The following is a 15,324-nucleotide window of genomic DNA, read 5'->3' as shown; positions in this document are numbered from 1 at the left end:
AAGGTCATAAAAAAAGTTCAGGAAACATATATCATATCTCCCATAGAGCTTGAAAAGCACGTGAGCCAGGAATCATACTTTAGAAACACAAATACTTAAAAAAAAAAAACACCTTGATGTAAGTGTGGGTGTATTTACTTGTAAGTAAATAAATAAAGGCCAAAAGAGGTATGGCATTGGGAGATCCATAGTTATATCTTCCTAGTGCTTAAAAAAGATGAATAACTGCTGTGAGGGCTAGGGCTGTCGATTCAGTTTCATCCAACATGGAAAACAGCTGAATTTTCCCCAATTTGGCGGTTTCCAGTTCGGATAGAGCCAAAGTAAAAAAAGATGGGAAAATGATGAGCCGAACTCGGCGAGTTTGGGCGGACGCCGGATAAATTCATACAACTTTGGCGCCCCCTAATCAGCATTCTCCCACGGCCAATGGTGGCCCAAGCTGGGTCTTCTTCTGGCCAATCAGAGCAGGGATTCTCCCTTTTGAATTGGCCAGGAAAAGAGTATAAAAACTCCCGAGTCCCTCCCATCCCGTCCCCTCCCGAGTTCATTTCCTTCCATTTTGGTGGGGCTGCTCCTGAGAGATCCTGAACTGAGCTGCTTACTGGAATAGGATTGGATTTACTTCTCCTCCCTGCTCCTGCTGGAAGACATCCACACAGTTTGATTTTGGGGTTTTTTCTCTATACCTTTTCTCCTGTGTGTGTGTGTGTGTGGGAGAAGCAGATTCTCTGTGTGTGTGTGTGTGTGTGTGTGTGTGTAAGCAGTTTCTGTGGTTGGGGGGAAGCCAAAGGGGGGCTGTTGCCTGTTATGCTGGGGGGGTGCCCGCTCCCCTCTGTGGGAGTGTGCGTTCTGCCTTTTTCTGCCCATTGCTACCCTCGCCTGGAGTTGAGTCAGTGCGGCGGTGCGGCGTGAGTGTCCCTCCACTCGGCACCTGTGCCTCCTCCTCTTCCTTGGATTGTTTGTTTGGGGTTGAGGTGAGCCGTACTGGTTTGAGGGGGGGTTATTCTGCTGGGGGGGCTTGATTGCCTCTGTGGAGTGTGATTTGGGGGGGTTACCTGTCCTGGGGGGGCTGATTGCCTCTTTGCAAGTGAAATCTATCAATCCTGAAGATACGGAATTTGCACAGGTCGCTCTTTATAAGATGCACTTTGGCTGTGTTGAAATGAAAAGATACGTACATTACCCATGCCAGTTACGCTGTTTACTTACACTTTGAGCGTTGTTGGATGCACTTTCGGCGTAGTTACATCAGCTCTTAGAAGCCACGGACTGGCTTCTACTGTGTGTGTGTGTGGGTGTGTGGGCTGCGACCTGTCCTGGTGGGGGGGGGGGGCTTGATCTCCTCTTTGCTAGTGTGATTGTTGCTGTTTTCACTGGTTGCCACCTTCGCCTGGAGGTCAATGTGGGTCGGTGAGTCTCTCTCTGGCAGCCCCAGAAACAATGGGAAGTTGTGCCTTGGATTTGCTGCTCTCTGATGCACATTAAGGATTGCTGGCTCCTCTTCATTCCAATGGGCGGAGGGGGGAACCCCTTCCAGACCCCCATAACTCGGGGGGCCCTGACCCAATCTGCACCAAACTTGGGGGTTCTTGCAAGAAGGGTCCCCTCAAGCTACACTGAAAGTTTTGGACCTCTAACTCCAAAAATGCCCCCCCCCGGAGCCACAGAAAGCTGCAAATGTGCTTAAATGGAATTAATCAGCCGAATTTATTCACGAATGCCGAATTTCATGCCGAATTCCACGGATCTGAATAGGGGGAGTTCGGACTTCGGCATTTCCTGAATAAAAACGGGCCGAATTTTGACGAATCCGAATTTTACCGATTTTTTTTTCAACAGCCCTAGTGAGGGCCAAGATTTAGACTGGGACTGTGTTACCACGAGAGAAGAGGTTTAACTCTTCCACGTGTGCACAGTTTTATTGAAACAGTCCTCGCTTTTTTATTCGCTTTGCAAGGGGGGGGGGTGGAGACAGGCAAAGAGGAAGAGTCTTTTCCCCCTTTCCAGGTCTAGTTATTGTATGTGTGGGTCTTTTCAGTTACCAAAACTGGGGGGAGGGGGGAAATCACTGAACCCCTCCACCCCTCTTCTGCAGACGTCATGTGAATCAGGACCATTTTTAAAATGGAGAGAAGTTTTGGTCACCGATCTCCCAGTGACACATTTGATCCTAAATGTACAGGGGGTAGAAGTTGGACTTTGGATATAATAAGATGGACTGACTCAATAAAGGAAGCCACAGCCCTCAATTTGCAAGATCTGAGCAAGGCTGTCAAAGATAGAACATTTTGGAGGACTTTCATTCCATAGGGTTGCCATGAGTAGGAAGCGACTTGACGGCACTTAACACACACACATGTTGAGGTTATAAATAATAATGATGTAGTCTCAGATAAAGTGATTTTCAAAGAAGGGGACTCAAGGACAAGACACACCTTGCAACCAACATGGCTGTCCTGCTGAAAAAAGACTCTTGGTGTCAAGTTCTTCCCCCATAACATAGAGAATCTCATTCTGTATGTTATGTTGTCATCACTTTGTGAGTTTCCCTGAATTCATTCCACCTCATTGGTTGTACTAGTAAAGATGGGGGAAAGCATAATGTTACGGGGATGAAGAGATGACCATGTGCATGGGATCCAGCCCCTTTCTTTGCTTTCCCTTCTACCCCGTGCACATCAAACCTGTTTCTGTATTCATGTATCATTTTCTGTTTCCTTGTACAATTTTCCCCATCAAAATTAACACAAAGAAATATATCCAAGAAAATCTCCTAAATCCACTCTCCCACGAAGAAAAAAATATCCTCAATCAAGAAATATCACTCGAAGAAGTCATCCAAGCAATCAAGAACTTAAAAACAGGAAAAGCACCAGGGCCAGATGGCTTAATATCTAAATATTATAAAACTTTCGCTGATGAAACAGCTCCAATATTACAGAAGGTAATGAATGAAATACTTTGTACACAAGAAGTCCCTGACTCCTGGAAGGAAGCTTATGTTGCCCTCATCCCAAAGGAAGGCTCTGATCCAACTATCCCATCTTCTTATAGGCCAATATCACTTTTGAACATCAATTATAAAATATTTACGTCAATACTAACGGAAAGACTTATATTATACTCCGACAAATTAATCAATAAAGGTCAAATGGGATTCATTCCAAAACGATATATGAAAGATAACATAAGATTCCTGATACACGCGCAAGAACTTATAAGAAACAGAAAAGAGAAATTTGCATTTATTTTTGTAGATGCCAAAAAGGCAAAATCATTACATTATATAACAATGGCGAAATTAACAGAATACTTGAAGGACAAAACACAAGAATATCATCAATAAAAATGGAAACCTTTCTACAAGTTTATTGAGAAAATCTCCTAAGGAAGTTTGGAAAGGAAGGGGGAAAACTTTTTAATCGTTAAGAATCATATGTAAAACAAGAATGAGTAATTGTTAATATACAAGTTACTATACAAACCAAGGCACACCTCAAATACATATTGGGTTAGATTTCCCAACATAATGTGAGAAACTATTCTTAACGATACTACAACAGACAGGATAGGTTTGAACTGGCATAGTTACAGAATTAACTGTAATTATAGCTAGAAGTGCTAAGACTACCTGCACGACAGGATTGGATTTTTTCTACTTCACTATTTTGTTTTGTTTTTTGTATGTTATTACATTAAGCATCAACTATATATATATATATATATATATATATATAAAATCTGAATTTTTTGTGTGTTTCTTTGTTTATCTGTTTGTCTTATTTGAAACTTAATAAAAAGATATTTAAAAAATTAACACATTTTCAATATCACTTTTGCATCAATTGCATATAAATGGCAGAAAGTATATAACCGGCATAAAAGAAATTGAGAACCTCTCAATGAAAATAGGTAGAACAAAAAGGGTCATGACATTTGGGGGGATTAAAAAGAAACAAAATAATGCATTTTTGTGCACCCCTTTTGGGCATGGGTGCTTTAGAATTAATATATAGCATTTACTTATCAAATGTGGAGATGGGAGAAGCTTGAAACAGACAAGCAAAATCTCACCAACTTATTATGTGTTTCCAACACACACATTTTCATATGTGTAAGTAAGAGCTACAGCTTTTGGTATGCACAACTGGAATATGTTTTTTGGAAACATCAAGGACTGCAAACCTTATTTATGCAGCAGTTTCACCACTAGCTGAAGAACATCAGACTATTGTTTTGCATTGCTATTTAAGATTCTGGGCTTGCTGTTAAAAGAAAATGTCATCGCAAATTAATAACAGAAGGAACAATATGGCAAAGTAGAAATTACTTGTTTGCTGAACTGACATTTAATGCTTGTCATCAGTTCTTGAAGAGGTTGAAAGGAAGCTGACAAACAGAGGTTCTGAGTGGAAATATTGTATAGGAGGATTTTAAAATGCCCAAGGACTTTAAAATGCCCACAGTGCCTCGAGTCCCCTAAAGAGTCCACCACCACCCCGGATTATACACTAATATATGTTGGGGAGAGAAGAAGGGTATAAACACCTAAACAAAAAGGGTTGTTTCATCTCTCTCTGTTCTTAGCAATATTCATTTTTGGTCTTGCGCTTGCTGCAGCCAACTACTTGACCTAAATAAGATTCTAAAACTTCATCTCTGATTCTTTTGAAGTTAATTCATTTCAGTGGTTTATTCATTTCTTCCCAGAGACAATGCAATATCTTGACCTGATCCAGATGAGTCATGGTTCTGCTTTAATTTAATCTCATTTCTTTTGTAATATACTTTTATCTTTCCTCGTTTGGTGGAGCATCTTTATATTGAAAATATTTCTGTGTATCTAGCAATCTCATATTTATAAAAGTCCAGCACATATCCTTTGCTTGAGCAGTCATTTCCTGTAGATTTTCACACATCAGATGATAGGCAGGAAAACCAGACCTTGTAGAAAAATCTCTGTAATTTACAAAATAAAAATAATTAGCAGTCTCTTCTCTCCTAGCTGGGTATGATTCATTTAGCTACTTCAGAGAAACAAATGCTACATTTTCCACTTGCCTGTCCAATATGCTTTAATTAAAATAATATAAATTCCATATCAAATGCACGTCCAATTTTTCATTTCTTTCAAGGATAATTATAACAGATACTCTTTCTGTAGGCCTTCATGTTAGCAAATATCATTAGTACAAAATAGACAGTCCTATTTCTCTGGACTGTGGATGGCCATAAATGATGGTTTATGTAGAAGGTGGTGTTGTGACTGGCTGACACACACATTACTAAGTACACGGGTTGGATCTGTGACCCCCGCCCTGAATAACAGTCAGATATGAACTACAGGTTCTCCTTCATGCGCATGGTGCTCAAGCTGGATCAGGATTGCAGTGGTCATAGAGAAGGGGATTTGGCCTTTTCCCCAACCTGAAACAGTCCAGAGGAGGTGTTCTTTGGACCATTAGGGAAACCTACATGTATCCCAGGGAACAGGTGGGTTTCCCCAATGGGCCACAATGGGCCCTGGCCATAAATGAAATCTGCAAGTCTCCATATTTTAGTAAAAGTTGGGACAGAAGGAATTGGAGTCAGCCACATGACATGTTTCTGTGTTTCCGCTTGACACATAAGCCATCTCTAAGGAAGGAGGGGGCTTTTCTTGTCAACATGGGGAAAATTTAGTGGAACTTATATGAAGAGGAGAAGAAGCTGCCACTGTTAGAGTCGCCAACCTCCAGGTGGCACCTGGAGAGCTCCTGCTATTACAGTTGATCTCCAGGTGACCAAGGTAAGTTCTCCTGGAGAAAATGGCTGCTTTGGAGGGTGGACTGTATGGCATTATACCTTGCTGAGGTCCCTCCCCTCCCTAAACCCTGCCCTCCCCAAGCTCCATCCCCCCAAATCTGCAGGTATTCCCCAACCCAGAACTGGTCACCCTAGCCACTGTGCTCATACCTGGACTGCCTTCTTTGCAAGGAGGAGGCAACAGCCATGAAGAGGGCAGTCCACTCAACGAGCAGCGTCTCTCTTTTTGCGAGAATGAAATGTCTGAACTGCTCTCTTTGTGAGGAGCCAGCAGGAAGAGTAGGAATGGTCCAGGTGTTAGCAGCCTCCTTCTCCTCCTGTTCTTCAACTCGTGAGGGCAACTGCTGCATTTGGGCCACCCTCTTCAGGAAGAGGAGGCAGGGATGGAACCACAAGGAGAGGCAGTCCAGGCACAGGTCCCAGGGACAACCACCACCATCTCCTTGCCTCACACCTCCTCAGCTATGCCATCGAAGCACAGCTGACTTGCGGCGACCTTGTAGGGGTTTCAAGACCAGAGGCGAACAGAGAAGGTTTGCCATTGCCTGCTTCTGTGTGGCAACCCTGGACTTCCTTGAAGGTATCCCATCCAAGTACCAACCAGGGCCAACTCTGCTTAGCTTCCAAGATCTGATGCAATCAGGTTACCCTGGGCTACGAGAGCCAGCATGGTGTAGTGGCTAAGAGTGGTGGTTTGGAGCAGTGGACTCTGATCTGGAGAACTGGGTTTGATTCCCTACTCCTCCACATGAAGCCAGCTGGATTTTCAAGGCAAGAGACATTTGTCATTGCCTTCCTCCATGTCACGACCCTGGTATTCCTTGGAGGTCTCCCATCCAAATACTTTCCAGGGTCGACCCTGCTTAGCTCCTGAGATCTGAGGAGATTGGGCTATCCAGGTCAGGGCTTTTTGCTATGCAGGTTTGCTATGTAGCTTTCTTTAAATGATAGAGCTATGATATTCTCCCACCAGGAAAAAAAACCTGAATAAAAATATGAAGGAGCTCTGGGGTTTTATTTTGGGGTGGGGGGGGGAATCAATACAAACAAAAAAGAAAGCCCATTCTATCACTTCCGGATTTTAATGGATGTTTATGTACCTTCTAACACACGGTTTTATTTTGTTTTTCAGCAACAGTTGGCCAAGAATATAAAATTTGGCCAACCCCAGCAAATGACTGTTTCAGTGAAGACGATTGGGGAGTCAAACGCGAGTTTGGAAGCGGATGTGTTACTGAGCAGCCCCATGGAGACTGAGACGCAGCAGGACTCGGCCCTTTTGGAGAACTATAATAAAGTAAGCACTTAAATCAAACATATTCACTCTGTAGCTGGAACAGTAAAGTTCACTAATGCATAGCCACCGTGTCCCCTGAAACAGAATCACGCTCACTGAGGTGTTTTATAGGCAGGTTTAATCGCCCTTGGAATCTGGCTGTCTAGCATAATTTATATGTGGTGGGTACTCAGGGGGAAAAAAAGGACACAAGTCCCTGCCTGCGGGGGACGTTTGGGGATGTGCCGCAGGGGAACAGTGCTGACTTCAAATCCTGTTAATTCCTGAACACATGAAGCTGCCTTATATTGGGTCAAACTGTTGGTCTCTCAAGGTCAGTACTGTATGCTCAGACTGGCAGCAGCTCTCCAGGATTTCAGGTTAAGCAGTGGTCTTTCACATCACTTAACTGATCCTTTTAAATGGAGATGCCAGGGGTTGTTGAACCTGGGACCTTCTGCATGCCAAGCAGATGCTCTACCAGTAAGCCACGGGGCCCCCCCAACACACACACACACCTTCACAGTTTCTCTTGTTTCATGATTCTGCAAGTCATGAAACTTAGCTCAAGAGCTCCCATGTTGGGCCAGTACAAAGATGGGTTTTATGTATTCTTTATGCATTTCACAGCCCTTGATTTGTCTTGGGCATCTGCTGTTTTCTATTTGCTCAATATCTTTCTGATACTGAGCCAGCGTGGTGTAGTGGTTAAGAGCAGTGGTTTGGAGCAGTGAACTCTGATCTGGAGAACCGGGTTTGATTCCCCACTCCTCCACATGGGCGGCAGAGGCTAATCTAGTAAACTGGATTTGTTTCCCCGCTCCTACACATGAAGCCAGCTGGGTGACCTTGGGCTAGTCACACTCTCTCAGCCCCACCTACCTCATAGAGTGTCTCTTGTGGGGAGGGGAAGGGAAGGTGATTGTAAGCCGGTTTGATTCTTCCTTAAGTGGTAGAGAATGTCAGCATATAAAAACCAACTCTTCTTCTTCCTCCTCTTCTTCACCTTCTTCTTCTTCTCCTTCTCCTTTTTCTTCTTCCATCTGTGTTCCTCATCTCAGACTATGTACTGATGTTGCACTAACATAGATACTTGGATCATCCTAAGTGCTGAAAGATCTTCGCTGGCTGTTTGCTTCCAGGCAGAATTCAAAGTGTTGTCTCTTCCCTTAAGACCATAAATGACTTGGGACCAGGGGTGCCTGAAGGACCACCTCCTCGTGAACTGGCCTGCCCACCAGTTAAGGTCACCTTCCCAATCTCTGCTCTCTGTGCCCCTGGTCTGCAGAGGTGAGCCAGGTGCCAGTCACAGGCAGGACTTTTTCTGTGGCCTTTCGAATGTTCTTCCCCCTCAGCTGCCCCCTTCCCTCTAGGGTTGCCAGGTCCCTCTACGCAACCAGCAGAAGGTTTTTGGGACGAAGCCTGAGGAGGGTGGGGTTTGGGGGGGGGACTTCAATGCCATAGAGTCCAATTGCCAAAGCGGCCATTTTCTCCAGGAGAACTGATCTCTGTCGGCTGGAGATCAATTGTAATAGCAGGAGATCTCCAACTAGTACCTGGAGGCTGGCAACCCTACTTCCCTCTCTAGTGCACACACAGGAACCTGACGGTGCTCCTCAGTCTAGATTTAGAAATTGGCATGCAGTAGGAAAGCAGAAGGCATTTGCCTTGCTCCTTCCACGTTGCACTCATCTTTACTTCAGCACAAAGGGGTGGATCATATGCATTCTCTCAGCTCACTCTCCACAGGGCCAGTCATTTGGGAATCGTTTGTATTTTTACAATACCCTTTTCTGTCAATGGCGTAGGCACCTGCCGGAATCGATTTGGGAAAGCTCACAAACGTCTTTCTGTGCTGGCCTCATTATCAGTGTAAGGAAATAGAGAAGAGGTGCTGCTTCCCTTGAGAGACATGGCAGATGTTACTCTTCTATGGACTATTTAGAACTGAATGAACCCTAATTTAGAGCTGAATTAACCCTAATTTTCAGGCCACTATATTGGTTCCTCCACACATTCATGTGAGCTAGGGTATGTATATATTTGTGTGAAAAACTCAAGGACATGTCATTGCAAAGAGGTGTTTTTTAAAATATACATGTATGCTGCAGACTGGAAATTAATGCATGCAAGCAGACAAACGCACTTTCTTTCAAGGACCCAGATACAAATGCTAAAGAGCCAGGAGTCAGATCTGTTCTTATTTTTTTAAAAAAAGAAATGAAATAAATTCTTGTCTGTTGAGCTTATGAGTGAACCTGTCAGCTTTTTTTCTTTTTTAAAAGTAATTTTCAATCAAAAGCAGAAATAATTTGGAAAGGGGGGGGGATGGAGAATTTCCCTGTTATGGCATCTAGGAAGCTCCATGCAAATATAAATCATGGAGATTAAAATTGCCATCCTGAGCAGGAATATTCAAAATCCTACTCAAATCGATACTGTTGGGCTTACTCGCAGGGAAGTGTTCTTAGGATTGCACCGTAAGACTTATCTGTAAATTAATCTTGCCAGCATTAAAAAAATTAAAATAGAATCTTTGAGACTCTGATTTGGATTGTAGGTCTCGTTTAAGGGGAGAAGAGGTTTAATCCTTCTGCTCACTCACGGTTTGCCCTTAGTGGTTAATCTGGAAAAGAAAAATATATTGGTTAAAAAATGGGTGGTGCCTTCTAGAGTTCAGAATACTCTGGCCGTTCATGCTGGTCTATGACCGTAACAACAATAAACTAAACTAAACTAAACTGTGGCCATTTTTGCATTGTCAGTTATGATGTTCGCTCACAGCTCTTTTTTAAAATGTGACTTTAAAAATGCCTATTCACGGTCCCTGCACAAAAGGAGAAATTCCACCCCCCACTTGCCTGCACCTTCATTCCTGTTTACATAGCCATTAGCATGTGCATAGCTAACGTGCCGCTATTGTTTTGCATGGTTCCTTGAGGGGGATTCTTCGGGGCAAACACCAAAGGTCGCGTTAAAGGGGCTCTTTAGTAATGTGAAGCAGGTATGCGCCGGCTTCGCAGTCACTTCCAGAATGACGGTGCACCGTGAAAAATTCAAAAAAACATGCAGGGCAATTCAGCCTGGAACGTGCTGCTAGTTACCATGCAAAAATGGCCTCTGTGTGGTGGTGCTTTTGTTTGTTGAAGCTGTGCTGCGATTGAAAGGTTAAACCCTTTCAAGACCATGGCCCCAGTCCAAACTGTGGTGTCCGCGCAGACTTTAATAAACGTTGGGAAGATTAAAAAAAATATATATATATCCCAGCATCTTGTTTAGTTAGACTCTCATTTGTCATATCAGGGCTACTTCCACATGAAGACAGTCCTCTATATAGCTCTTGTTGCGGTTGCAAATGCTGAGGAATTTCCCCCTCATTTTTTTTGCCTCAGCCCTCAATGGCTGCCATCCTCATCCCTGCCACCAAAGGGCTTCTTCAGACTTTTAAAAAACAAAAACAAAAACAGTAATATCAGCTGTTGCGATAATGTACTAGTTCTCAGGTGTCTTTTTAAAAATGTATACCTCTAGCTCTTTTGGTTGCAGCATTATAAGGGAAAATGTACGGCTAGCACTTTCCCCCTTATAACTCCACAGTGAAAAGGGCATTTTAAAAAATGCAAGCTGAGAATTACTGCATCGTTGCATTGGGCCAAAAGTATTTCCAGAACGCACCCAAGACTTGCTGTGGTCTGATTCTGTTTGGAAATAGCATGGGATCTGGGCTCAGCGTGGCCAAGGACTTCACCAGGCTCACATTTATTATGGCAAGGTGTTGGTGAGATTGCCAAGTTCTTGCTGTGCCAGAGGTCTCAGAACAGGCCCAGACGGTATTCTTTGCTACATAGATGGAGTGGAGTAGAATGGATTCATATTCAAACTCAGGAACATTCCAGTGTAGAACCAAGAGGTTCGGCTCAACTCTGCAAATCCTGATTTTGTCTGTAGATTTTGTCTCACAGTCTTATTTGTTTAACTTGGCCGGAAAACATCAGAAGCATTTTTGAAATGAAACTCTTGTTGTGTGTTTCTGAAAGACTAATTACTGAGAATGCATGTAAATGAATCACTGTTCTGTCAATAGAACAAAAAATAACCATAGAAAACGTATGCCATCTTTCAAATCTGGAGCCTCTGGAGGAAGTGGGTTGCATTCAGTCAGCCATTTTTTCAAAGGTGTGAATTGCCGCCTATTCATAACATCCAGCGCTGCGTGTGCTAAAATCCCAAATGAGCAGTTCAGATAGAATCGACACATAAATAGAGACAAATTTCTGAATAGAAATAGCTTTAAATTATTGCATATTGACAGTGATGTTGGCATTGAGTTACACTATTTATAACAGACAAAGCATCCGAGAGCTTTACCGCCTCCCCTCAACAGTTTCCTATTTATGCCACTGAAGTCCCTCCCAGCCTTGAAGGATCAGAACACAGCTGATATGAGTCACGCTACGCTTATTGAGAAAAGCAGGGCAGATTTGCCCTGTTTACAGTGCATTTAATTGGGTCCTAAGAAACCTGAATTCTGTTCCTAATTGTGTCATCGACTTGAGCAAAAAAGAAAGGCAGGCTGTTTGTCTCTTGAATCTGTCATTGACTTAAAAGGTAAAAAGCCTTTTGATGCCCCTTTTATGCGATGAATGGCTTCCTGAATCCTGCTGCAGGAGTTGTGATATCGGCAAACGCTATCTTCTTTTTTAGTCAGGTGGCACGCCGGACGCGTTAAGCCCAGAAAGTTTGCGTGGAACAAGGCATGAAGTGGAAGAGAAGGTAACTGCATTTGCTTGAAAGGACCGCTGAACACATTACGCTTTTAGGGAAACACCTAAGACTTTCTAAACGTATGCCTAAAGGTGTGAATACAGGCTATTCCACATCACGTTTTCACTGCAGGTCGGCTTCTTAATTGCAGTGGCTTCCCCTCTCCCTTATGCACTATTGTTTGACGGTTGTTGCTCTCCTGTTTTTCTGGTGTGCTTTTTTCCCCCAGACCATCTCAAAAGTGGTCTCCACCCTACAGCTTTGTGTAGAAAAACTGGGGTAGCCATAAGTCAGCTGTGACTTGACGGCAAAATTAAAAAAAAAAAGGCTGTTGCCTTTCCTAGGAAAAGGATTACTGTGGATGAGCCATGCACTGCAATCCTACGCAGAGTAGTCAAAACTGCACCAATGGCCTCCTCAAAGACATTTTGGATCCATCGCTAGCGGTGTGGGCACAATTCTGCACACCTGGTACTTGCAAGCTTGCAGTGTAGCAGTTTGGTCGGGAGAAGCTGAACTGGTACTTGCAGTATAGCAGTTTGGTCGAAAGAGGCTGAACTGGTACTTGCAGTATAGCAGTTTGGTCGGGAGGGGCTGAACTGGTACTTGCAGTATAGCAGTTTGGTTGGGAGAGGCTGAACTGGTACTTGCAGTATAGCAGTTTGGTTGGGAGAGGCTGAACTGGCAGTCAGGGATGGGAAATTTTAGAAGATGGTCTCAAGAGACTGTGAAGGGAAGAGGCAGGAAGAAAAGAGGCCGGATGGCTGGAGGCTGAGCTCCCACAGGTATGGACTTCTTCCTTTGCTGTGGCACTGGGAAGAGAAAATTGGCACTTGATGAAATTATCTTTTTCATGCAGCTCATAACGGCGCAGAAACCTTATAAGGGTTTGAATCTGGCAACCTTAATGGGAGGGCAGTGAAGGCCAAGAAGCAGTGGGGTGGATGCTGAATGTAACTAGCCAACCTACTCTTTGGCTCCATGTGTCTACATAAATGTAATTTGAAAAGTTAGCAGAGCTAACGAAGCCCAGAAATCTAATCCTAATAGCTAAAATGCTGGAAAGACAATACTCTATATTCAGATAAGAAGAGAATGTTACCTGATTCTGCTCTCATCTCTGCTTTGTTGATTATAAGCCTTTAATCTTGCTGGCATTTTGGCTGATTTCTGCAGAGCATCTAAATGGTGGTTAAACACAAACAAACATGTTAGGTCAAAAAGCCGCTTGCATGAGACGGCAACTCTAGACTAATTAATGATGTCAAAAATTTCCCTTCCTGAATGCTTACATTTCTGACCTCTCTATCAATGAAATTGGTTTTAAAATAAATTTTAAAGCAAAAAGTAAAGCATGTTGTTCAAAGGACACAGTGAAGTATGTTCTATTGAGTTTGACCAGTGATCCATCAAATTCAACAGAGAGTCATCCAACAGTGGCGAGTCATCTCTACAGGATTCTTTCTTTTTAACCAGAGATTTAACCTGAGACCTTATGGATGCAAATAATGTATTTTCCAATGTGCATTGAGGCTGCATGGGAAAGCCAGGTCGTTATTCCGAATTAAGGACTGCAGCAATTCAGGAAGTGCTTGAGCATAATACTCCATGATGTCCAGGCAGTCTGGACAGCAAGAGTCCACTGCTCCAATGCAATTCCAAGTCCTTTGAGCTGCTGCTAGCTAGACTCTTAGAAGAAGAAGAAAAGTTGGTTTTTATATGCCGACTTTCTCTACCACTTAAGAGCCCCGTGGCACAGAGTGGTAAGCTGCAGTATTGCAGTCCAAGCTCTGCTCACGACCTGAGTTCAGTCCCAACAGAAGTTGGTTTCAGGGAGCTGGCTCAAGACTGACTCAGCCTTCCATCCTTCCGAGGTCAGTCACATGAGTACCCAGCTTGCAGGGGGTAAAGGGAAGATGACTGGGGAAGGCACTGGCAAACCACCCCGTAAACAAAGTCTGCCTAGGAAACGTCGGGATGTGACATCACCCCATGGGTCAGGAATGACCCGGTGCTTGCACAGGGGACCTTTACCTTTTTTTCTCTACCACTTAAGGAAGAATCAAACCAGCTTACAATCTCCTTCCCTTCCTCTCCCCACAACAGACTCCCTGAGAGGTATGTGGGGCTGAGAGAGCTCTAAGAGAGCTGTGACTAGCCCAAGGTCACCCAGCTGGCTTCATGTGGAGGAGTGGGGAAACCAACCTGGTTCTCTAGATTAGCCTCTGCCACTCAGGTGGAGGAGTGGAAAATCAAACTCGGTTCTCCAGACTAGAGTGCACCGCTCCAAACCACCTCTCTTAACCACTATACCGTGCTGGATCACTTTGGAGATCAAAGCGGAACTGGGGATAAGAACTGTGATGTGGAGCATTGTCTCTGGCAGTGGGGCAGGTCTCTTATCTGAGCCTCTAAACGGTTGATCCTGGTAAGTGGCACATGGCTGCCATGTTGCTTGTTGGTCTTGGTTACCCTGATGGAGGAGGCGGAGTTGAACAGGCAAGTTTGTTTTTTTCTGGAAAAAGAACTGGCTCTACAAAATTGTGGTTACCGTGGAATGAAACTTCTGATGTTTGTCTTGACTTCATTTCTGAGACACTGTCGGATACTTACTTAGTTGTGTTTAAAATCTTTGAATTCAGACGTTTAACTCAATTTACTCCTATGCGTGATGTGTGCAGATTACTCCAGTCAAGTCGTCTCGGCCAAAAAGACATCACTCTCCTTCCGGCACGATTGAAACAGTCAATCTCGATGCAATCCCTCCGGTGATTGCCCGTCTGGACAACAGCGCAGCAAAGCACAAACTTGCGATTAAGCCAAAAAACCAGAGGGTGTCAAAGAAGCACAGAAGGCTACTAAAGGTACTGAACTGTGATTTCGGTGGTCAAACGCCCACAGCCGGCTTTTGACACTTTATCTAGCAATTCTTCGTTTCATTTTCATATGCACAAATCAATATCACACAACACTGAATCATCTTATGGAACTCGTGTCCGCAAGATATTATGATAGCCACTACTCCAGCCTTGAAAATAAATCCATTACTCCAGCCTTGAAAATAAATCCGTAATCATAATAGCCTCTTTTTTGCCATCAAGTCACAGCTGACTTATGGCAACCCATAAGTTTTCCAGGCAAGAGATGTTCAGAGGTGGTTTGGCATTACCTGCCTCCACGTCACAACCCTGGTATTCCTTGGAGGTCTGCCATCCAAATACTAGCCAGGGCCAGGGCTGAGAGTGTGTGACTGGCTCAAGATCACCCAGCAAGCTTCCATGGCGCAAGTGGGGATTTGAACCTGGGTTTCCCAGGTCCTAGTCTGACACCTTAACCAGTCTTCTTGTCTACCAATAGCTGTGTTAGTCATTTGTTGTCTAAGGGGGGTGGGGAGATGGAAAATGTTTCCTGGCCGGCTCATGTGGAGGCAGTTTTTAAGGGAGCTAGCTACTATTTACATGTGTGCAATGTCCAAT

The 15,324-nt window shown here is 43.9% G+C and overlaps 1 protein-coding gene across 1 annotated transcript in view; it reads left to right on the top strand.

The window, feature by feature from the left end:
- The window catches only part of CRACD (capping protein inhibiting regulator of actin dynamics), a 63,298-nt gene that overhangs the window by 35,493 nt on the left and 12,481 nt on the right, over positions 1 to 15,324 (top strand). The window contains exons 4-6 of the mRNA XM_056855439.1: positions 6,941 to 7,105; positions 11,789 to 11,857; positions 14,530 to 14,712. Of these exons, the coding sequence (XP_056711417.1) occupies positions 6,941 to 7,105; positions 11,789 to 11,857; positions 14,530 to 14,712 (417 nt within the window). The remainder of the gene's footprint in view (positions 1 to 6,940; positions 7,106 to 11,788; positions 11,858 to 14,529; positions 14,713 to 15,324) is intronic.

Source organism: Euleptes europaea, chromosome 9, assembly GCF_029931775.1.
Source record: "Euleptes europaea isolate rEulEur1 chromosome 9, rEulEur1.hap1, whole genome shotgun sequence".
Taxonomy (NCBI): Eukaryota; Metazoa; Chordata; class Lepidosauria; order Squamata; family Sphaerodactylidae; genus Euleptes; species Euleptes europaea.
The sequence above is the reverse complement of the archived record's forward strand: the minus strand, read 5'-3'. Positions and strand labels throughout refer to the sequence as shown.